At 34.4% G+C, this 23,808-nt stretch overlaps 2 protein-coding genes across 10 annotated transcripts; one reads left to right on the forward strand and one right to left on the reverse strand.

Annotated features, from left to right (window-relative positions):
* The first annotated feature begins 4,804 nt into the window (after window positions 1-4,804).
* On the forward strand, window positions 4,805-10,736 carry LOC107951695 (ubiquitin carboxyl-terminal hydrolase 17). 3 transcript variants are annotated; one of them, XM_016886820.2, is made up of 11 exons: window positions 4,805-5,439; window positions 6,972-7,908; window positions 8,009-8,097; window positions 8,319-8,404; window positions 8,489-8,651; window positions 8,745-8,859; window positions 8,988-9,145; window positions 9,479-9,563; window positions 9,652-9,864; window positions 9,950-10,011; window positions 10,162-10,736. In XM_016886820.2, exons 1-11 carry the CDS (start codon window positions 5,177-5,179, stop codon window positions 10,685-10,687), a joined length of 2,697 nt encoding a protein of 898 aa, XP_016742309.2. In that variant the 5' UTR covers window positions 4,805-5,176; the 3' UTR covers window positions 10,688-10,736. The 3 variants fall into 3 exon arrangements, with proteins under 3 accessions (XP_016742309.2, XP_016742308.2, XP_040938010.1); XM_016886819.2 differs by having other exon boundaries at window positions 4,807-5,439; window positions 10,099-10,736; XM_041082076.1 differs by lacking the exon at window positions 4,805-5,439 and adding an exon at window positions 6,527-6,548 and having other exon boundaries at window positions 10,099-10,736.
* A 1,117-nt stretch (window positions 10,737-11,853) lies between these two features.
* LOC107951694 (GPI ethanolamine phosphate transferase 2) lies at window positions 11,854-23,346 on the reverse strand. 7 transcript variants are annotated; one of them, XM_016886816.2, is made up of 17 exons: window positions 23,086-23,336; window positions 22,876-22,969; window positions 22,717-22,761; window positions 22,449-22,616; window positions 22,116-22,200; window positions 21,913-22,019; window positions 21,739-21,819; window positions 20,726-20,778; window positions 19,082-19,184; window positions 16,251-16,382; window positions 15,654-15,750; window positions 14,900-15,125; window positions 14,712-14,805; window positions 13,532-14,545; window positions 12,906-12,998; window positions 12,442-12,725; window positions 11,854-12,232 (listed from the first exon to the last, which is right to left on the reverse strand). In XM_016886816.2, the coding sequence occupies exons 1-17, from the start codon at window positions 23,208-23,210 to the stop codon at window positions 12,112-12,114; spliced, it is 2,922 nt and encodes a 973-aa protein (XP_016742305.2). In that variant the 5' UTR covers window positions 23,211-23,336; the 3' UTR covers window positions 11,854-12,111. The 7 variants fall into 7 exon arrangements, 6 of the variants coding, with proteins under 6 accessions (XP_016742305.2, XP_016742306.2, XP_040938002.1 ...); XR_001698557.2 differs by lacking the exon at window positions 11,854-12,232 and adding an exon at window positions 13,381-13,437 and having other exon boundaries at window positions 12,666-12,725; window positions 23,086-23,346; XM_016886817.2 differs by lacking the exon at window positions 22,449-22,616.
* Between the last annotated feature and the right edge of the window lie 462 nt (window positions 23,347-23,808).

The following is a 23,808-nucleotide window of genomic DNA, read 5'->3' on the forward strand; positions in this document are numbered from 1 at the left end:
AATTTGGTTGCTTCTTCGAGCAAGCGACGTGATCAATTAAGAGACATTGAGGCATCTCATATCGTAGAGTTGATTGATAATGGTGAGCTTGAAACTGGTAAAGGGAAAAAATCAAGTCGGTACTCTCCAATGTCCAAGTGATACCCGATGAGGATCTCATTTAGCTTCTCTCAATTGCTTGATAAGGATGTTTGATTTTGTCTGTGTTGTTTTGCAAGATATCATCAAGTCCAACAACCTTACTCAAAGTTGTGAAACTGATGGAATATATGATGCAATGACATCCGTTGAATATGTTTTCATCTTGCATTTCATGATTGTGATGCTTGGAATAACTGATGAACTCTATTAAGCATTGCAATATAAATCGCAGGATATACTAAACACGATGCAGTTGGTGTCATCAACTAAAATGCTTTTCCAAAAATTCAGAGAACATGGTTGGGATCATTTATTTAAGGTAGTGAATTTATTTTGTAAAGATCATGAGATAGAAGTCTCAAATTTAAGTTCTTCGTACAAAGCTAGTCAAGGTCGGTCTCGCATCCAGAGAGATAACCTCACGATTGAGTATCACTATTGGTTTGATATATTCATTGCTGGTATCGATTTATTGCTAACAGAAATTAATTCTCGCTTTAATGATGAGGTAGTGGAATTACTTGTTATTAGCTTTGCTTTGGATCTACGCGATAATTACAAAGCTTTTTGGGTAGTAGATATCTGCAAGCTTATGAATGATTTTTTTATCCAGATGATTTTATGGAGCAAGAAAAGCTACACATGAATATTCAATTAGAGCATTTTCAACTTGATGCTCATCAAAGCAAGAAATTGCAGAAAACTTCTATAGTTGCTGAGTTGTGTCAAATGCTAGATAAGACAAATAAGTCAAGTATTTATCCTCTTCATGGTTGAATTATTTGTCTTGTGCTAACTCTTTCTGTGTCTACTGCAACAACCGAATGAGCATTTTCAACCATGAAATTTGTGAAGATAAGGCTTCGCAACAAAATGGAAAATAATTTTCTTTCAACTTACTTGGTGACATGCATCGAAAAAGAGATAGCTTGAGAATTTTCAACATATTCTATCTTTGATAAGTTCGATCTTATAAAAAAACGGATGGTACAATTTAGTATGCCTAGTATTGAGAAATAGGATTAACGCCAAGTTTTTTTAAATTTAATTTTTGGAATTATAATGATATTTATGAATTTTTTAGTAGAGTATTAGTTATTTTTTATTGCATATTGGAAAGAAATATTTAATTTTATATAGTGTGATTTTTTTATTTTAATATTTTTATAGTTAAATCATTCATGCTTTGTAAAAAATTAAATTAAATTAATTTGTTTGATAAGATAAAAAAGTATTTGAGAAGAATTGACACTTTTTTATATTAAAAAAATATTGTTCGGATTTATAAGTTTCGCTCCATTTAAATTAAAATCATGGATCTCCCTGGTCATGATTATATAAAATATTATAAAAAAAATCATATGAAGAAGTTGAGCAAACTACATAAATTATTATTAACACTAAAAATAAAAATAAAAATTTTATTGTATTGATAGTTAGCTACGAGAGATAATCATAACTGTAAAAACTTGAGATATTTTATAGAAAAACACTTCAGATTCTGTACTATTTTCACCGATCTGTATTTTCCTTGTATTGGATCAAGTTTTGAAGTATTTATTAAAATATGAAGAAATATTACACACAAATTATTAAAATGTGATAAATCAAGTAGAACAAAAACCCTAACATAATGTTAGGGTGAAAGAATCAAACCTTGTTAAGTTTCTTCCTTCATTGCCGGTAAATCGATCACGGTAAATAATAAACTAATTTTAATGCTAATAATATTGGAAAAATATTTGATTAATGTAAAATAAACTGAAACAGAATAGAGTTAGATGTAAAGAGATGAAAATACTGAAAATATAATTTTCGATTATGATAAAAAAATAAAGCCTATCCTACGTAACGTGTTGGTTCTTTTTACTCAAATTAAAAGCATATTTATATTTAAATTAATTGCATTAATCATTAAAAACATATGTTATGGGTAACATTTTACATTTGGATATTACTGACGGTAATATTATCAGAAACTTTGCCATAAAAAAATTACATGCAATTATAAACTTTTCCAACAACATCTATTATGGTAAGATTTTTTTTTGTTCAATATTATACTATGAGCAAGATTTACCCTTGAAGATTACATCCATTATATTTTAATAGCATAGTCGATAATTGTCTTATTTACTATTACGGGACAAAAATTAATGGGTGAAAACTATTTAACTGTGTTGTTCATTTATAAGAATTTAAATTAAGAGTAGGGAAAAATAATAGCGTTGCTCTAATTTTTGTGGTTTTATATATATATATATTTTTTTTTATTAAGGTTTTATTTATAAATGTAATTTTAATGTAACTCTTATTGATAATTGTTAGAAATTGTATTTTTTATATTCATTAAATGTTTACTTAAATTATGATATGATATATATTTTCAATATATCACATAATATGTATATTATACTTAAAAAAACTTAAATATAGGGCAATAAATCGATTAAATTTATAATTTTAATAACTATTGAAGAAATATTATTGTTATTGTTATTTATCATTATTAACGAGAAGAAATTAATTTTAAAAATATTAATATAGCTAAAAAAAGGTATTTTGAAGCTATATTGTTTGGTATGGGTATTTAATATTTTCAGGTCTAGAATTTATTGCAAAATTTGAAGCGAGAAATGCTAAGCTGACTGGTGGCCTTTGGGTGGGGTCAGTTTATGGGCCCAGTGTACATAAAAATTGACCGTCCCCTGATAAATTCGAACTAACGGTTTACGGAGTATAAGCTTTTTAGGGTTTATATTATCTTTCCGTAAGATCTGTGCATGAAATGCAATGTGCTTTACCTAACGTTTATGGGAAGATAGTTATTAGGTAAAATGGATTGGATGAAGTTTTTAGTTGGAATATAAATAAGATATGAAAAAGAAAAAGAAAAAGAAAAGGGAATTGAGACATTACTGAGCACTTATATGAAAAAATGGTGCTTTCTGGCTTGCAAAAACTAATTTTAGGATTATATTATTCTCAATTCTTTAAATTTTATTATATTTTATAGATTTCAAATCTTATAACACTTTACACTTCAGTATTAAATTTAGGTAAAAACAAATATTATAAAAAAATAAAATAAAAAATGAGGCAGTAAACTAATCCTTAAAAAGAGCGCAAGGCAGTGAACCTGCAGAGGAATAAAGAATGAGAATTTCTTTACATTCAAAAAAGGGAATGGCAGTGGTGCGCTTTTGTAGACGCTCTTTCCTGGCCAAGATGCTAGGAGACTAGTGTGGACCGCTCTTGGAATTGTCCCATGCCCATGCCCCAGTTGCTACCATCTACCTACACTTTGGCTTAATCAATTTTAAATTAAAATGGATCTTTTATAATCTAATTATTATCTTTGGTTTCTAACTAAATGTGAAATCAGAGTTATTTCTAAATAAGAGATAACTTATACTAATTTTTTTTAGATAAATTACACCAACACTTATTTAACTTTAATCTCAATGGCAAAATAGTCATTCAATTTTCAATTCAATCACTAAATTTTTAAAAAATAACAAATCTATCACCACTAACTATTTTTCATATTTCATGGACCTGTCATTTTCCATCCTTTTCATGTACAGTGAGGAAGAGGGAGAGAATCAGAGTAGGGGGATGATGGTGGGGAAAAGGGAGAGGGATAGTAAAGGGAGGGGAGGGGGAGAGAAGAATGGAAAATGACGGCTTCGTTAAGTCTGTAGTAACTGGAAATAGTTAATGGGGACTGATTTATTATTTTTTTTAAAATTTAGTAACTGAATTGAAAGTTGAGTGACTATTTTGTTCTTGAAACCAAAATTGAGTAATTTTTTGTATAATTTACTTTATTCTTTTTATTCACAAAATTTAAATCTAAAATCTTATGTAGGATTTGAAATTATTAAATTTTTAAGTAAATTTTTCTTGATAAGCTATAATAAAAGGTAAATGATGAATTTATTTTATTTTATTTTTTAAACATTATCCTTTAATCTTTAATATTCCAAAAATTACATTCATCAAACAATTTAATCATATAATATACTAAACAAATTCGTTAATTAATTATTTAATTTATTGAAGTCTTGGGTAAGAAAGAAAACGCATGGGCTTTGGCTACAGGAAAAATGGGGAAGGTGATGAAGTTAATGTAAGATTGGACATTTGAAATGATTCTCCCAGTCCCATTGGCCTTTGCTTTTCATGGTTGGATTTCGCAAGCAACTAAATTCAGTGTGTGTTCTAACTAAAATTCAACTCTCATTATACATAAAAATGGTCCTTTTAGCTGTTTCAACTAATATATGAGTTTTTTAAGTTGAAAGGATCTTGTCATCATCATTCTTCATCTTCCGTTTTCCAAAGTTACAAATATGATTAGAGTTTTAAATAAATATCATTATAAATTAATATTTGAAATGCTTAAGAATATGATGACTTTTTCATTTTTATTTGATTAAAATTTTTATTAGAAATCAATGTGGCGTAAGTTTAAACTGTATTACGATAATATTTATATTTTATATTTTATATTTTATATTTGGAGTGAATGTTAAAATTTTTAATTGAAAAAATATTCTATAATTAATCCTTAAAACATTATTTTTTTTCCTTGTCTAATTAAGTAAATATTATATAGTTTTGATTTTACCCTTAGAGTTAGCTTAGCTTGAAAGAAGGAAAACGGAAGTATAGACATCAAAATCCATGGTGAAGTGATAGAAACAGTTTTGTCCTTTTAACACAAGAGAAAAGAACAAAAAAAAAAAAAGCCTCCGTAAAAAAAAAATTAATAATAGCCAAACCTCTGATTTCCTTTTCTCTATTTCAGATCCTCCCAGATGCTCAAATCCTCTTCTCACCTCAACTACTTTCTCAATTTCCCTTTTTGCCATTCCAACCACCACCACCGTCATCGCTACCGTCGTCGTCGTCGCAGATTTCTATGTATAACCAAGCCCTTTTCATCTTAGGTTTTTCTGGTTCGGACCTCATCCTCGGCGCCGGCTAATTTTAAGTGGAGTACAATAGAATAAAAGTTATTGGGTAAGAAATGCTGGTTTCTGGTTCTCTAGGGTTCGACGTCGTCGTTTTGGTGTCCCTTCTTGTTGTCTTTTTGATAATCCGGCATAAATTGAAGAATGCGGCGGCGAGGAAAGAGGAAGTTACGAGGTTACTCGAGATGGTCTCTCATGAAACCGCCTATGTGGAAGCTCAAGCCACCGTGGAGTACGGTTACTATCCCAAGTTCCAGTGTGCTGTTTGCTTTGCCCCTACCACCACCCGCTGTTCTCAGTGTAAATCTGTCCGTTACTGGTTCGTTTCTATTTTTTCCCCTCTTATAGATAGATTTGATTTTTTTACCTAATATGTGCAAATAGAAATGTAAATTTGGGGGGTTTTCTTTATGGTGGTTGTTAGAGAGTAGGAGCAACTGAATTAGTTTTGAGAATTTATAGTTAAGAGTCATTGCAGCTGTTGAAGATGAATTGATTGGTGAAGATAAAAAGTTACTTCGGCTTTGAAGGGGGAATGGTGGGATAAATATTTCAAGGGAGATGTTTAAAGCCTTGAATTTTGATGGAAAATGATTGGGTTTTCACACTGTAGTTGTCTTTTTCTAAGCTTTATTGTCAGGATTGGTACTTGGTTTTAGTGAAGTTTTGGTCTTCAGCCTCTCAATAAGTTCTTTTGGGGCAATGATTGTATGTTCGTGTTCTTATAAAATTGATTGTTCTGTTAACTAAAATTTTGGGAAAAGACTAAGCTGAATACAATTTCCCAAGAAATGGTCATTATAATTTTATTTCATTTATGACCCGGATATTGTTGTGGTGGCATTCTATGTTCATGGTGTTGTTTATTGGGTTTGTTTTATGGAGAAAGTGGAGCTCTCTAAACCTGGTGTTTAGATAACCCGGTGAGAAAAGAAATTCTACCTTTCCCAGAATGTACGTTTTGTAGATTCATCTCAGAAATGTACATTGAATGATTTTGTCAGCAGCCACTTCTGGGCTATTTATTGGAATGCTGTTTTTTTGTCCTTATACTTAATCTGTGCTTGCTGATTGGGTTCTCTGGTAAATGGTAGCCTTCATTGCCCTTATATGCATATCTATTTCAACTTTGAATAATAAAATTTTATCACATAGCTCCATGATAGGAGAGCCATACAATTTAAAGACGTAGAAGAGAAAGCCTGGAAGTCATTTTTGGTTTATCTTAATTAAATTTCCATTCAACTAGTGGTTGGTGATATGAATCTTTTTGCTCTTCATAATCAAAATTTCTTCTTCCATTCTCTTTAGAGGTTTTGGCTATGCTTTGTTGTATTGTGGTAAATATTTTGTTTAACAAATAGCTCATGTTTAGATTGCCACACCCTTCTCTTTGTGCAGGTGTTGTGTGTCATGGTGGCTTGAAAAGTAAGATTATATTGTTTTTCATTCTTTTCTTGGATTTATTTGCAAAATAAAATAGAAGATACATGCCTTTTCTAGTGGTTGGCTATATAAATCCCTTTGCTTTTCTTAATAAAAATTTCTTCTACTACTCTTTCTAAAGGTTTTGGCTGTGCTTTGGTGTGTTAATATTTTGTATATAATTTGTTTACAACTTATAGCTCATGTTAGAACATTTCTCTTTTACAAGTGGGAGGTGAGTGGTGGCGTAAATCATGGTGGCTTGAAAGAAAGATTACATTGTCATTTTTTTCTCAGATTGCTTTGCAACATAAAATAGAAGATGTGTGCCTTTTCTTGTAAATGTCTAATTGCATTGGATAGCCAGCTATGTTTTTCGTGCTATTTTCATCATTTGGTATTGAATTCTTTGTTATCCTCGTATAGTTCTGGCAAGTGTCAAATAGTTCACTGGAGACAAGGGCACAAAGATGAATGTCACCCTGCAACTGATTTTGCTGCTAAAAAAAGGTCTGGAATTCAGAGCTATGGTTGTGAGGTGGAAATTGCATTTAAGAAATCTTTCGACCTTTCATCAGTGGTTGAAAATGGTGATGGTAATCTTAAGCCTCGTGTAGATGCCATAGCAACACATAGTGCTTTTGCTCCATCCAGTTCCTCATCATTAGCTGGTGTGAGCCCATCTTGTACCAGTAGTGAGTCATTGGTTGATGTTTCTCCCAGCAGGACTCTTATGTCTGGCCATAATGACAAGTTAGGTAGGCAGCTTTCTGATGATATCGCCAATGGTATACCTAAAAGCAGGGCATCTGCTAAGAACATGAAAGAAGCTATCTCACCTTCATCAGAGTCTAATAATCTGAGTAAATTAAATAAGAAGAAATCCAGTCATGAAGAAGTTGAATTCAGGAGGCAGTTGACTAAGAGCAATAATCTCATGCATGATGGTGCCCATCCTACAAAAGCTGCCTATAACAAGTCAACCGGTGCTGTTTCATCTGAATTCTTAGTTACTGATGCATCCAAGAAAAGTAACTTGACATCTCTGAGCGCTTCGAGGCCTAGAACTGTAATTAGTGATAGAGAAGATGACCTGCTACTTGATGAAAGTAAACACTTCACAACTTCCTCATGTAGTACTTCTGGTAATCATTCATCTTCTGCTGCTGGAGGGCATTCTGTTCCCAGTTCCAACTCAGGCTTGCCTGCAAAAAGTAATGCTGCCCCTACCTTGCCACAGACTACAAGTAATGGCTTGAAAATGTCCTTGCGGAAGGTTGTACAGCAGATTAAAACCTCCAAACAGTCTAAATCCCATCTTTTTGGTTTTGGTAATGAGGGTGACAAAAAACACAATTACAAGGTAAGTTTTCAACTGACAATGTGTTTTTTTTTTGTTGATGCTCTCATAGTATTGTTATGCATATTCTGACATTTGAGCAATTTTTGTTGTGACTTAACAGATAATCTTTCCATATGAACTATTCATGGAACTGTACTCTTATGATGCAGTGGAACTATGTCCATTTGGACTTAATAATTGTGGAAACAGGTAATCTTCGTACTTAAACTTATTTTAGCTACAAAATAATGGTTTCAATCAGTTTGCATTACTGGTGCTAATATGGTATGCTGGAACTTGTGCATATCTCTTTACCCCTTCACCCTCGAAATAATTACCTATGTTTGAATTATTATTATCTCCTCTACTATGATTAATAAGGTGTGCTTTTGAGTTGCTGATTTATATTTTTCCTTTGAAATTTTCTGCAGTTGTTATGCTAATGCTGTCCTTCAGTGTTTGGCTTTTACTCGGCCACTTACCTCATACCTTGTCAAAGGACTCCACTCCAAAGCATGCAAGTTTCTGGTCATAACTTTTTCATGATTTCGCTCCTTGTCCATGCCACTCCTTTAATATGAGGTTTATTATTAATGCACAGGTCGAAAAAAGGAGTGGTGCTTCATCTGTGAGTTTGAATGTTTAATTTTGAAGGCAAAAGAAGGGGAGTCCCCTTTGTCCCCAATCCAGATATTATCCAAAATACAAAAAATTGGAAGCAATCTTGGTCCTGGGAAGGAAGAGGACGCCCATGAATTTTTGAGGTGAACCAACCGTTAAAACTACTTTCTTTTTGTATGCTACTTTGGTATAAGCATCTCAACTGGGAATTAGACTTCACATCAGTGAGATGACAGGTATGCAGTTGATGCAATGCAATCTGTTTGCCTCAAGGAAGCAAGGGCTGCAGGTCCACTGGCTGAAGAGACGAGTCTAATCGGACTAACTTTTGGAGGTTACCTTCATTCGAAGGTTCTTTTTCCACAATTTTGGTTATTCCATATGTTTGTGTATTCATTGATCTTGTTCTTATTCTACAGACACATAGTAATTATATTTTTTGCTTTGTTGTTATGGTATTATCATGATTGGGTTGTCAGATAAAGTGCATGAAGTGTCTTGGTAAATCTGAGCTGTATGAGAGGATGATGGATCTAACTGTTGAGATTGATGGGGACATCGGAAGTCTGGAGGAGGCACTTGCACAGTTTACAGCTAGAGAAATCTTGGATGGAGAGAACAAATATCATTGCATTAGGTTTGTTGCTTTTTAACTGCCATTTCATTAATGTTGTTACGATTCTGGATATAACCATGCTTCTTGGCCATTATGGCTTATTTTTAGATATCTATTAATGTGCATCATTGCTTTCTCATCCCACTTTCGATGTTAATGAACTCTAACTTCGGCTATTTTATTGTGATACTATTACGGTAACTATTCAAATCTCACTTTTTTGGCATATTTGTTCCTATTGTAACATTTTTACTTGGATTGGCATGTAAGTACTGCCGTATGTTCAAAGGAAATATCTATGGAGTCATAACTGTTTTGAGTTTCTCATTGGTAAATTCTCCCTTTTTTAATCAGGTGCAAATCTTATGTAAAAGCAAGCAAGAAGTTGACGGTATTAGAGTCACCGAATATTCTTACCATTGTTTTAAAGAGGTTCCAGGTAATTCCAAGCTGTCTGGTTTCTATTTTTATGCTTCCATGTGCTTATTTGAATGCCGACTCGCGCTTTACTGTCTGTACTTTTGCAGTCCGGTAATTTTGGGAAGTTAAATAAGTCAGTTCAATTTCCTGAGGTCCTTGATTTGGCCCCATATATGAGCGGATCAAGTTCGAAGGCGGTCATATACAATCTCTATGCTGTGGTGGTTCACTTGGATGTAATGGATACTGCCTTTTCAGGCCATTACGTATGTTACGTGAAGAATTTCCGAGGGGAATGGTTCAGGATTGATGACAGCACGGTATGCTGTTTTCTGCTTAGTATATATTGAGATCAGATGTACTACTTACTGTACATAAACCTGACACATGCAGCGCCATTTGTAGGTAATACCAGTGTCATTGGAGAGGGTCTTGCTCGAAAGGGCATACATGCTCCTCTATGCGAGGTAAATGTGACTTCGAAAGCTTTGGTTTCATGAAATTTTGGTTTATATATATTCAGCACAAATAACTATGGTTCTCGAAAATTTCAGGCGCTCCCCAATAGCACCAGCTTTGGTGAGAAAAAATCTTGACTCTCATGGTTTTAAACACAGGAATTTGGAAGCTGTTCCTTGTAGCCAAAAAACATCTAAGTCGGGATCCGACTCTAATTTTTCAAAGTTGGATCCCTCAATATCACAACGTAAACATAAGTATCATCCTCCAATGCAAAGAATTTCTTCAGCTGATTCATCGAGTGAGAGTTCTTCCATTTTCAGTGGCTCTGATGCAAGCTCGTGCAGCACTACAAGCACTAAGGACTCTTCCAGGAGTGAAGACTTCTCAGATTATTTATTTGGTGAAATGGGACCTGAATGGTACAACCAAAATGGAATTTCGTCAGAAACAGCTGCCTCGTCCTCCTATCATGGTTTTGACACAGATTTGGGGGCGGAGATGGATGGCCGTTCACGGTCACTGACATTTTTGTACACTGACTCAATTAGACAGCATTGGAATAGTAATGTTAGAGCCTCGGACTTTGAGCAAGGAGGCTGGTCTAACCCATTTGATGTAAGATCATCGGGTATTTCGTATAGAAGAGCAAGCGTCGACGGATCGACTCAAACGTTTTATTGAGGTTTGAGTTGAACCCATAATATATAAAATAAGATCCATCTTTCAGTTATTAACTTTATGATTATGATTCAGTAAAATGAGTAATCATCATTCTTTGGCTTTGCCCCATAAAATTACCTTCTAAGCTAGGAAGCTTGCTGGGTTGCATTGAGTAACAGTTAATAATCGGTCTGTAAATCAGGCCAGTGCCTCATTTGTGGACCTGATCACGATTTCTTAGACGTTTTACAGACCCGTACACGATTTCTTAGATGTTTTAGATTTGGGCTGCCATTTCCATCATATTATTCGCCCAAGTTATTTTTATTTTTTTGTTTCTATCAAATATATTATGGTTAAAATGTATTCGATAGAAACAAATATAAACATGGCGAATAATATGATGGAAGTGGCAGCCCAAATATAAAACATCTCAGAAATCATGTAATGATCCTCGATTTCAAGAACCCAGAATAAGTAGAACAGCCATTTCCAATAGAGAAGACAGACCAGATAAAAATAATTCGACCCAATTTTCCTAAATGAAGCTGAAAAGATGCCAGCTGGAAACCAAATCAATCCCGTGGAAGCCAAACCAGTGAAAAAAATGGGAGGAAAAAGGAGATTCCTGACCTGAGTTGGGTTCGGGTTCTCAGTCCTGCTGCAACAGTGGTGAACGACGATGGACCAGTGGGTGAGTGGTGGAAGAACGCTGGCGACAGAGGTGGTGATTGGCAAGCCGCCATGCAGTTAGTGTCTTTTTTTTGGAATCGATTTGGGAATTGGGAGTGAGGGTAAGGGCTAAGGGGTGGGGAGGACGGGAAGGTTAGTAAGTTAGTATGGAAATTAAAAATAATTAAAAATATTCAGTATTAAAATTTCGCCCGATTCGGGAAAAAAAAAATCATACCTAAGATGAGTTTAGTTTTTGACTGAGTTCATTTTTTGAACCTAAAAAGTTCGAGCAAATTTGATCAAATGACTCAAGCCATGATCAAGTTTAATGGTTGACCTTATTTAACATTAAAATAATAATTTCTTGAGTGTGTCTTTTATAACATGGTTGTGTAAATTTTAAAAATAGTATCAATATTGGGTTTTTTTTAATTATCATGGGTTGGTTATTGTTATTATTAACCATCTTATTTAAATCAAGAACCAGCCATCCAGTGCTTTTGCAAGAAACGTTCAAAAAATTCATCTCTTCATTTGACCCAAACATGATTCTTTACCCTGTAAAGTTACATTCTAGCAGACATTGCTTCCAGTATCTTATGCAAGCAAGATTACATCCAAGAAGTTAAAAGAATCAAATATAAAAGAAATTAACTGAAACCTACAAGGATTAACTCAACTTCAATCACTGCCGTTCGTTTGGAAGAATGCAAAATCAGTTTGCTAGTTGCTGCATTCGCTATTGACTATTTAGTGTTGTTGGCTTGTTGCTAACAAGAGTATGGTTTCTGCTTCCGCATGTCCAGTACAAAATAAGCATAAAATCCAGTTGTGGCAACGATAAAGACGCCAATATAAGTGCACACAGCTGTAGCACAAACATACAAGTACCTGGAAGAATTAGCAACATTAGTTTTACCACAAGGTAATTGGAATTCTGATGAATCAAATACTTTGATGGTTTTTTTCATGAAATAGGTACGATGTTTTGGAAGAACAAGAACACCAGTTATTCATGCAATTTGACATCAGTGCAATATACGAGCATGCATAGGCGCATATCAGTCACCTAGGGTTTTTCGATGAGACTCAGAACTTACTTGGGTGAGAAAACACTCCAAACAAATAAGTGATTCTGCATTAACAGCAATACAACCGTGTATGAAGTCAAGAGAATTGAATTTATGACCAGCGGTACGAGGCATGAAAAACCCAGCATCATCATGAGATGATCTCCAGGACCTGCTTTCTCAGGAATTACAAGATGGGCCATGTTTTTCATAGAGATGTATATTACAAGGCTAAGAAGAATAAACATGGGTGACGCGTAGGTGATAATAAACATTAGAATGCCAGAAAGCAATGTCGAGTGACTTGAGATACCCTTGCAACAAGTAAAACAATGTTGAGAAAGTTAGATAAGTAACGTCAGTATCTTAAACTTCATATGAAAAGAAAATATCAAGTTTGCATATAAGCCTTCCATTAAAAAAGGAAACGAAAGAAAAAAAGGTCTTGCATTCAAGCATATGTATTAAAAGTGAGCAAGTAAAAGAATACATACAATGAAAGCTCCAGCAACATCAATAGTAGCTAGTGTGTTGGTATTTCCTAGAGCAAAATGGCCAGCCATTCCCAAGTAGTAAAATGCTGCAATCTAAGGAAACAAAATACCGACATTAGTACAAGAAAGTTGTTGCTCATTTAACTTCTTAAAAATGCTTTCAAGACAATATTTGCACTGTGTCCATGTATGTAGAAGTTTAATTTCTAAGGTTTCGTTTTTGACAAATTTAAAAGTTCCTTTTGCGGAGAAAACTGGAAAAACACAAACTAGAGCAACAAAGGGAGAAGGTAGAGGAAAAGGTGGCATGGGGGTTGAAGAGATGAAAATGAAGAAAAGTCAAGGATGGCATTGCGCTCGCTGAGAAGAACGTGTATCTTTATGAATTCAATAATGACACAACAAACCAGAAAACCTATGTGCACAAACGAACTAATAATCTAAACTGAAACTAAAAATTCAGGAGCTTCTCAACCTTAGCATGCCGCTTCCTAAATATCCCACTTCAAAAAAGTTCCAACACGACTGCTATCTGTGTTTAGGGACCATACCACTCAAAATTACTTGCCTTTAACATTTAAGGAAGAAGTAAAAATCAGTCAGAAAAGTATCAGGTAGCAACTGACCTCTACCCATTCTTTATGATGTGTTCCACTTCTAGCGAAATAGAGTGTGCCGGCCAGAATTTGCAAAAGAAGCAATAATATGGGTGTTGTGTTGATTGGTTGTTGAAGTAAAAGCTGCAGAAGACACCAACATAGTACGTATGCCCATCCAATCACATATAAAGAATCCCTTAATTCCACTAATGGGAATTTCTCATGAATGCTAAGAAAAAGAGGTGAAATGGTATTATCAGTTGGGCAAATCTTGGAGGTTGAGAAAGGAATAACCCATGGCAAGGCTACAACAGTCCCGATAGTTGCGACACCAAGAATTGCATAGATTATTTGTACCAATAAGGTAGCACCATAATTAGTGGATGAAAATGTATAATCCTGGTATTTTGTGATATGCAGCAAAACCAACAATCCAGATATCAGAAAGCTAAGTCTGACCATCTGGAAACATTTTCCCTTGGATTCTATTGAAAATAAAGCAAATAAACCTATACTAATCACCAGAAAGGCAGATATTAGCTGAAGTGATTTCACATGTTGGCTCCCAGCCTGTTCAAGCCATTTAGAAATGTCAGGAAGACTAGTCCAGTTTACGCCACCTTGATGCCAGCCTCTCAAAACCCTTCCGGAGGTAAGCAGCAGGAAGACGAAACACATTCTAAAGTAACCTTCTCTACTTTGTCCATTTTGTGTGAAAAAAGAACTCTGAAAACGAACAGCACAAAGGGACTGTGCTGTTTTACGGAGTAATAAGAGATAGAATGTGGATATCAGAAAATACCATATGTACTGCTCTTCCTCTACCATAGAACTTGATGTCATACTTGAAACAAGGATCAAGATAACACTGAGAATGAATGTCTCATCCAAAGACCAACCATTCATGCTATCATTTAAGTTCAAAGACTGTTGCTTTCCTCCATGGTAAATTTCTCTGAGCCGACAAAACATCAGGCTTGATAATATAACAGTTGAGACGAACATTGTAGCCAGTCCAAGTGCAAGTAGTTTAACAGGTTTCTGCCCCCATTAAAAGGAAGAAAATGAAGAAAAAAACTGTTAAAAATAAAAAGAAAATTTAATATATTTGGAAAAAAAAAAAGAAAGTCTATTTGTCCACACCATATTGAATATCACCAATTAGTTTCAGTTAGCTCAGAAACCTGTCGAAAAAGAATATACATACATCAGTAGATCTTCGTGATAACCACTCACTTGCAGATTTGAGAAACTTGTAATATGCTGCTGCAGCGCTGCTGTAATCTTTGGTGCTAGCAGACCTACAAATTATAAAACGACAAATTGAATTAGGAATTTTAATGGGATATTGTTTCATGATTGGGATGTTAAAAGTCTGACACATAGAAAACCCACTCAAAGCCTCTCTTAGACTTCCAGGAGGTGTATAGAGTTGTCGCTTCTATATACAAGCAACAAAGCATATCTTCTGTCTCATGATTGCAGTCAGTAGAACCTGAACTCTGATGATCATAAAATGCATCACAGGGGAAATTTCTGCACGGTAAACCTGATAACTGAGCTTGCAACAATCTCAGCAACTGCCAAGAATTCAACTCCAGGGCCCTCAGATGTTTGTCCTCTGAATTCATCAAACAAGGAACGGAATTAGATAATCACATCAGGTTCAGATAGCACATGGACCTAAGGAAGTAATTTATTTTCAAAATTGAAGCATCCTTCATTTCCTTCCTATTTATCACCTAGGACTAGAGGATAACAATTTAGCACAAACTCCACAAGTTCCAAATACAGACATAATTACACTTTTCCCTCTTTCATTGCACACTTTGCATAGCTGTAAATGTGCGATTCCCTGAGTCTTCTAATGATGGCATCTTAGGGAAGTTGAATAGGACAATGCATATTAGAAAAGCATTATCACACTCCAGACAATAAAGAGGAAAATTCATTCCACACTGTTATCATCTAGGAGCAAGGCTGAAACAATCTCTAGAAGAATTATATTTTTCCTTTTGGAAAATAATATCCACCTTTCCCCCAGTTCTTTCATGAAATATCAAGATACTATCATTAGCACATGGACAGTTAGATATTCACCCCGTAAAAAAGAACAAAGCTCTATCAACTGAGGAAAGAAGAGATAAACCTTTTAGAGAATCAAAAGCCTCTCTAATAAGAACACCAACATTGTTTTTAGGAATTGGCACGCCAAACAAAAGAGCCAAGGTTGGTGCAATGTCAATCTACATAAAAAATCATGTATATTAGACAACCCTATTACAAACTAAAGCACAAAAACTATAATAGCATAGTAAACCAAGCTCTTGAACCCTATTCTCATATCTGGAAATCCTTGACACTGCTAAAGCCAAAAACATATTGTTAACCTATTTAGAGTTTCCATTAAGATACAAAGACTATATAGCAAAGGAGAAAGTTGTAAATGCTCAACCTCCCCCAAATGAAGGATAAAAGAAAGAAAATGTAATAGGAAAATAAATGAAAATGAAAAACTTCAGCACAGTTTAGGATGGCATTTAGCACTGTCAACTTTCAGTGAAAAGAAAATCATGTTCAAGTCCCCTTTTAAGTCGCTGAAGAAAATAAAAGGTGGTGCACTGAAACACCTATGCGCTCAGCAATAGATAAGAAGTTTGTGATACAGCTTGGTAAAAAAAATAGAACTACCAGAAACTACTAACAGCTACAATAAAATGCTGTGAAGTTCCATTAGTTCAATTACCTGGTTGATGACTGATGCATAGTCAAAGACATGATTCCTCAGACCAATAAAAAGAGCTAATGTGTCAGTTTCTTCATATGTAGAACCGCCATGATTACCATTTTCTGTCATGCCATGATCACTTACTATCATCTACATGCGGAATAAAATGAAGATATATCAGATAAATCCAAAATATCAGTTGATTGAATTCAACTCATAATGGCAACAATAGATCTAAATAAGGCCAAGTCATTGCATCATATAAAAGCAAGATGCATAGTGCCGGTGCAAATAGCTTATTGAAACAACCCAAATGCACCAGAGGTTCAAACCAAATCAGAATTTTGCCAAATATGGAAGGACATAGCTCTGCTTTTGGAAAGCTTACATGACACTGGAAGCTGCTAAAATGAGAAGGCTTGACAAATAAAAAGACCCAAGTCCCTTTGTCATTTCACAACACAAGGTATAGATTTAATAAAGAAGTCTTGACTTCTTGAAAAAGTCAAACTCTTAGATCCCATAGATAGAAAGTTCTCCAAATCAAAGCTCTACAGGGATCCACGTGAAGAAGTGTTTGAACGCTTAGTTTGAAGATCAAGAGCTAATGATATACCAAAATGGACCAATATTTCTATTCAAAGTTGATAAAGGATATTGATAGCTTGCTAATCACTACTGTCAGATTTCAGTTTCCTAATTAAGGAATATTTGAGTGTATCAAACAGGATTCTGTAAATATTTTATCCCTAACTTTAAGGCTGTTTTTAGGTACAGCATCCCTAGAATTAGTCTGTTTCCTAGTGTAAAGTTTCCTAAGTTAGGCTCACTATGTGTATAAATATTTAGATTCCTATGTATTGAAGTGGCAAACTCTCGGGAAGGAATATTCATATCTCAGCAAAAATACATAGTTGGTTTGTTGACAGAGACGGCAAGTTGGGCTGTAAACCAGTAGAGACACCCATAGAGGTGAACCACAGACTTGGAAATGCACTAGAAGATGCAGCAGTTGATAAAAGGTCATATCAAAGACTTGTGGGGAAGCTCATTTACTTGTCTCATACCAGACCAGATATTGCCTATGCAGTAGGTGTTGTAAGTCAGTTTATGCACAATCCCAAAGAATCACATCTTAGAGCCGTATATCAGATTCTACAGTACTTAAAGGGCACGCCAGGCAAAGGAATCCTATTTAAAAAGGCGGAGAATTTAACCCTTGAAGCCTATACTGATGCAGATTATGCAGGATCTATGGTTGATAGAAGATCAACCTCGGGCTATTGTACTTTCCTAGGAGGCAACCTTGTGAATTGGAGGAGTAAAAAACAAAATGTTGTGGCCAGATCTAGTGCAGAAGCTGAATTTAGGGCGATGGCTCTTGGAGTTTGTGAGTTGTTATGGCTAAAAATTATTTTGGAAGATTTGAAGATCAAGTGGGAAGGTCCAATGAAGTTGTATTGCAATAATAAGTCTGCTATCAATATTGCACATAATCCAGTTCAACATGATCGAACGAAGCACGTTGAGGTTGACAGACATTTTATAAAGGAAAAACTGGACAGTGGCTTAATTTGCACTCCATTTGTGTCCACTGATGGTCAACTAGCAGACATACTTACCAAAGGATTGTCTGGGAAGTTGTTTCAGAAATTAGTAAGCAAGCTGAGAATGGATGATATCCACTTCCCAGCTTGAGGGGGAGTGTCAGATTTCAGTTTCCTAATTAAGGAATATTTGAGTGTATCAAATAGGATTCTGTAAATATTTTATCCCTAACTTTAAGGCTGTTTTTAGGTACAGCATCCCTAGAATTAGTCTGTTTCCTAGTGTAAAGTTTCCTAAGTTAGGCTCACTAAGTGTATAAATATTTATGTAATTTCTTGTGAAAAATATAATCGAAATAGCCTGTTTTTAACAACTACATTCCCATCAACAATTGCCCTGTAAAAGCTTGCATATCATCCCCTTTTCTGGAACTGTTAAAGACTATTATGAACTATAACTTGCACGCATGCATATGAGCACACACATTCCCTTTAGCAATTGGATTGCAGAAGCTTCAGTATGTAATCCCCTTCGGTCTTTCCCACAAACATCATGACTGACAAGAACAAGAATTTTTATAGGCACATATATGCATGTATAAGCATTGAAATACCACATTTGTCAAGTGTTAGGTTTCTTGTGGTCATATCTTAAAATTGAGCCACTCCACCTATTACAAATTACTTTAGGTTGCTTAACATGTTATCAGATCCCAGGTTTTTTTTTGTGTTCTTCCTAACCCCAAAGTGAGGCTAACCACACCTTGTGAGGTTGTCCATTCATAGGCTGCTGTTGAGCTACAAACGAAAGGCAGCACTAAAGTGGTACCCAAAATCTGTTAAGTGTATGGTTTCTTATGGTCTTATATTAAATGTGGGCCTCTCCACTTATAATCAACTGATTTTAGGCAGCATGCTTAACAATAAACAAGCATGCTCAAGCACGCATCATTCAATGCCACTCATCGCTATCTAGCATGTATATCATTACCCAAAATATTTATTGGCACCTCATATATCTTGCCACCAGGTATATAGAGTTTATTTCATAAAACAATAATCACAATGTGTGAATCCAGGTGCAATTGTCAAATAACAAGCATAAAAAGTAGTGGAGCTAAATCAATGACTGATGAGCCAATTTTACTATTTAAGTCTTCCAATTTATCCCTACATTTTAGGATGCTCCCAGATCACACATCAAATTCATGATTAAGATTTTCTAAAAGTAAGGATGCAATTGTCTAGAGTTGTTTTATCAGTTTGAAATCAATAATTCAAGAAGCACTAAATAGCACAAACCAAAAGTGTCCGCCCTTGGCCATTTCCTTGGGATTGATTAATACTTGAATGGATCAACTTCACCACCTCATCCATCTCCTTCATTTTTGGGGCCATCAATGCACTAAGAAAGATGAGTGAACATGTAAATGAGGTCTGTTGATGTTATAAATCTTTTCCCACTATGGGAACCAATATGAAGATCAAGTAACAAAATAAGGAAAAGTCATATAAAAAAGAAGGGTAAATTCTACAAGCATCTTTGAGTTTTGATCACATTTAGGGATTGCAATCGAGCAGGACGATAACATCCACCACTTGCATAGATATTGAAAACATCCATTTCCATGGATGTTGGTTACATCCACAACCCACTCGACACAGCTCCGTTGCACTTTTTTACTTATGATTTTTATATTTATATTAGTATATAATATAATTTATTCATAAACATAATTTCAATATATATAATTATTTAGTATAAATATGATGTATGTGTATTCTTGTATATATATTATTTTAGTACATATATCTAGCACATATTTAAAATATATACAGGGTACATAGAATATTTTAAGGGGTAAAATAGTAAATTTAAAAGGTGGGGCCAGGCAGTGCAAAGTAAGAATTTACCAAAACTGCCCCGCTCCACTGCCTGTCTCCATGACTAAAAAATAAAAATAAAAAGTAAAAACCTCACCATTTGGAGCAGATTGAGTTTTACCATCCTTAATCACATTACACCTCAATCATGCATTTTGCTCCAAATGGTGATATAAGGATACTGCATTGACAATTACACATCATCCGATCCAAGACATATAAAATATTTTACACCACAGACACAAAGCATCCTGAAAATAGCATTAATAGGAAAAGTGGAGATTGGTTTTTTGAATTATCCAACATGCAGTGCTACTGGGGGAAGAGTAAATGACAAATAATGTAAAAAAAAAAGGAAGAAGAAGCAGAAAAAGCTGCACTGATGGAAGGCATAAATTAGACGAATACATAAATCTTATATTTACACTTCTTAGTATTTTCTAAATATATATATATATTTACACTTCTTAGTAAATAAAATTCGCCAATATGTTGACAAGCTCACATTGTAGATCATTTAATAACCCATTTCTATATTTTTAGTTCTATTTCTCTTTACTGTATGCGTCATTACTTTATCCCGCAAATTTGCATGTCATCTAGACCCATAAATACAATTTGATCCAAGTCAAACAAAGACGAGAACTTTGAAAAGGAATTAATCTGCATAGGGGAAAAATTAGAGAAAAGGATATATTTATCTATTTATCCCATAACAAAACAGGCAAAATAAAACAATATATTGATCATCGTGTAAAACAACTCATGCCAAGAAGCTGCATTTTCATAATTAAATGTAGGTAGTGTAACATAACTAGTTATACATGTATAGATAGCAACAAATATCATTCATTTAGGTTTTAATGACATGTTTCTCTATGCATGTGTCTGTTGCAACAAACATCACTCCTTTTGGTTTTGATTAAATGTCCCATGTAACTGCTGAGAATGAAAATGCATATCAAGAATATATTGCCTTAGAATCCAGTTGTAGCCTAAATTGAAGAATAAAACTGCAATTTAGTCAAATGAAGATCAAGGTAAAATCATATAATGTAATACCTGTTCCGGCCACCGATATGTCCAACATGATCCAATCCTAAATAGTGCAGAATCTGCAAACAGCACCAATTAAATTGTGCTACAATGGAGATAAAAGTAGACCACCAAGAAAACCACAATTCAACAATCCAATTTTCAACTTAGCTTTCAGAATATCTAAATATAGCTAATTATGCAATTTGAGAAACTTTCACATGACAAATAGCAGCTTCTAATTCTCAGAATACAAAGAGTTTAACAAGAATATTAATTTAGCAGAAAAAACAGAGAAGGCTGAAAACAAAGGCACAATCAGGCTGATGCTTAACATCATAATAACTTAATAGGTCTGAATCAAGGTGAGCAATGGAAGTAAAAATAATGAAGAGAATGCAACAATAAGCAGGCCTAACCTAACATAATAAATCCTATCAAATTAAAAACAGAAAACCATTCAAACAGGAAATCTACTCTCATTCTTGCTCAATCTAGAGCCATTTCTTTTATGGCATTGTGAAGCCTATTTTACTGTTGTCAATATAGAATGCACCGGAACTGATGTGTGTTATTGGAGTACTTTCATGACATCATACTACATTCATGCCCCTCTTACTCTGCATAACATAATTAATGGTTTTCAACTATGACGTTTGATCATATTGAACTCCAACATAGCACCTAAGATTGGTATGTTAAGTTAACCTTCAAAGCAGTCAATGAATAGTTTATTAATTATATTGGATTTATAACAAAGACAGCTCAGCAAACAGGATGGAGACAAATAAGAAAAAGAAAATCACAGAAACTAACCAGCACAATAGCATGAATGTAACAGTGGTAACCACGAACAACTTAACTTAGACAGGTAGAAACTAGAGAGTACCTAAGTTGGCAACCTTTGGTGTCTTTAGTATTATGTTTCTCCAATTATAATAATAATAAAGTAAAAAAAAAAACTGAGATGGGGACAAACATCAATATAACAATATTACAAGATATTTCCTTTTAGATCATGGAAAATAAAAAATGCTAACCAAAAGATCCCAGTCATCTTTACTAAGTTCATCTCCCAAATGTCGCGAAACATTTTGATCTACTTGCACAGTATCCTTCACCTGTATCAATAACAAATTATGTAAAGTCAGGAATCTGCTCACATAATTTTTATAGATAAAGACAAAACATTGCATGCCAAGAATGAGAAATACATAGAAGCTGCTAACACCATCATGCCTTTTGAATAACCCAGGAAACAACTTAAGCCATGTTTCATCACCGAGCATCACCATTTTCCAGCCAATCTTGAAAAACTGACCTGCGATATGAGTGAATAATGAAGCCCCTCAATAGATCCATTAAAAGTAAAGTGTACTCCTGCATTACAGAACATCAAGGTAACTTTAAATCTAACCAAGAAGATTGTCATCTGTCATAGCCTGTGTGTTAAAATTGAATGCTACATCCAAGAATCCACCAATTGCACCAGAGACCATAGCCTACAATCACAAGCTCACACCATGAGGCCAAAACCATATTCCAGAAAAACATATACCTTCATATATTTTTAAAAGGAGTCAGATTAGTTGTTTCCATATCAGTTGCAAACCAAACAATTCAGGATGCTGGCATGACTTGTTCAAGCAAATGAAATTTTTTGGCCCCACGCATGCTGCACAACAGCTAATGTGATGGGATGGATATATGTAACAATTTCTCCTTTAGGAACAATCAGAAATGTCCACACCTTTAATCGAGGCATTGTTACAGTAGGAGGGGCAGCCTTAGCATGGTAACCAATAGCCGATCCACTGGCTAGCAACGACTGAGTATAAGGCATTGCCTCCTTAAATTGCTTTTTAGGCGGTTTCCCATCTTTTCCAAGCACGAATTCTGCTGGAAGACCGTCTACAATCTACACTAAACTAAACTCCTTGTAAATTATACAACAAAAACTCAAATTAACCCTTTACAAAGAAACAAACTAAGCAAATAACTAACTAAAACTAACTTACCATTAAAATAAGTCTATCAAACGAAGGAGGAATCCCCGACAATTCCTAAGTCACAGAAAAAAAGAATGGTCTTCAGAATTTCAAAGCAATTGGAAAGGCATAGTTCGTTTATTTATTTATTTTCATTTATTTTAGATTAAAAACTCTGTTAGAACGAACTTGATATGATGATTTGAGTTTATCGGACGGCAAGGTCGTGTCGCTTTGATTGCTAACGAAGTCGCATGCCGGCACGTAAAAACTCTCCGAACCACTGAAGATAAAGCAAAACATTTAAAACAAAAAAAAATTGAATTGTTTAGAATTGTGATCTGATTTCAAATTGAAAATGAGATATTCTTTCGTTTTCGAATGAAACAAAGTGTTTACCTGGTGCCGGGAAGAGCCGGTTTCACCGGGAAAAAGCCGAAGACGAAAAAGGAAAGGCCGATGATTTGAGTTACGACTCCGGCTATGGTGATTAAAGACAGTTTGGTGCAAGTCAGAGGCGCCATCTTTTAGGATTTTGAATTAGGAAACGTTCAAAAACCCTAATTTCCTTAAATCAATAGAGTGGAATTCAGAATCGGAAAGGGGGAGGGACAGATTTGCATTAGCTGAGCCTGAGAGCCAATGCAAGATTTGAATATACTTTTCGATTTTAAAAGGGTTAATTCCAACTGATATCCTCAAATTATGGTCCCGATTGTAAATTGGTATACAAACTCTGAAACGTTTTGATTGAATCATTAAGGTATTAATAATGAATCAATTTAAACAATCCTTATATTATATCTTGAATTACATTTTGATCCCTATATTGAAAAATAAGTAAATTAATCTATGTGCATTAGAGGAAGGGTAAACTACAACACATATCATCCTAAAATAGCCCCATTCTTATTTTGGTCACCTTAATATTTTTTGTCAATTTAATCACTCTAATTAAGATAATTGCTCGAATTAATCATCCCGTAAAAATTTCTTTAATTCCCTAAACGAACTATTGATGTAATATTTACTTTTGACTAAATTTAGGGATATCTTAATAATTAATCTGAAACTCTTTTTTTTTTCTCCAATGCTTAACTTTTCCTAGTTTAAGACATTCAT

The sequence above is a fragment of the Gossypium hirsutum genome, chromosome A02, assembly GCF_007990345.1.
Source record: "Gossypium hirsutum isolate 1008001.06 chromosome A02, Gossypium_hirsutum_v2.1, whole genome shotgun sequence".
NCBI classification, from domain to species: domain Eukaryota; kingdom Viridiplantae; phylum Streptophyta; class Magnoliopsida; order Malvales; family Malvaceae; genus Gossypium; species Gossypium hirsutum.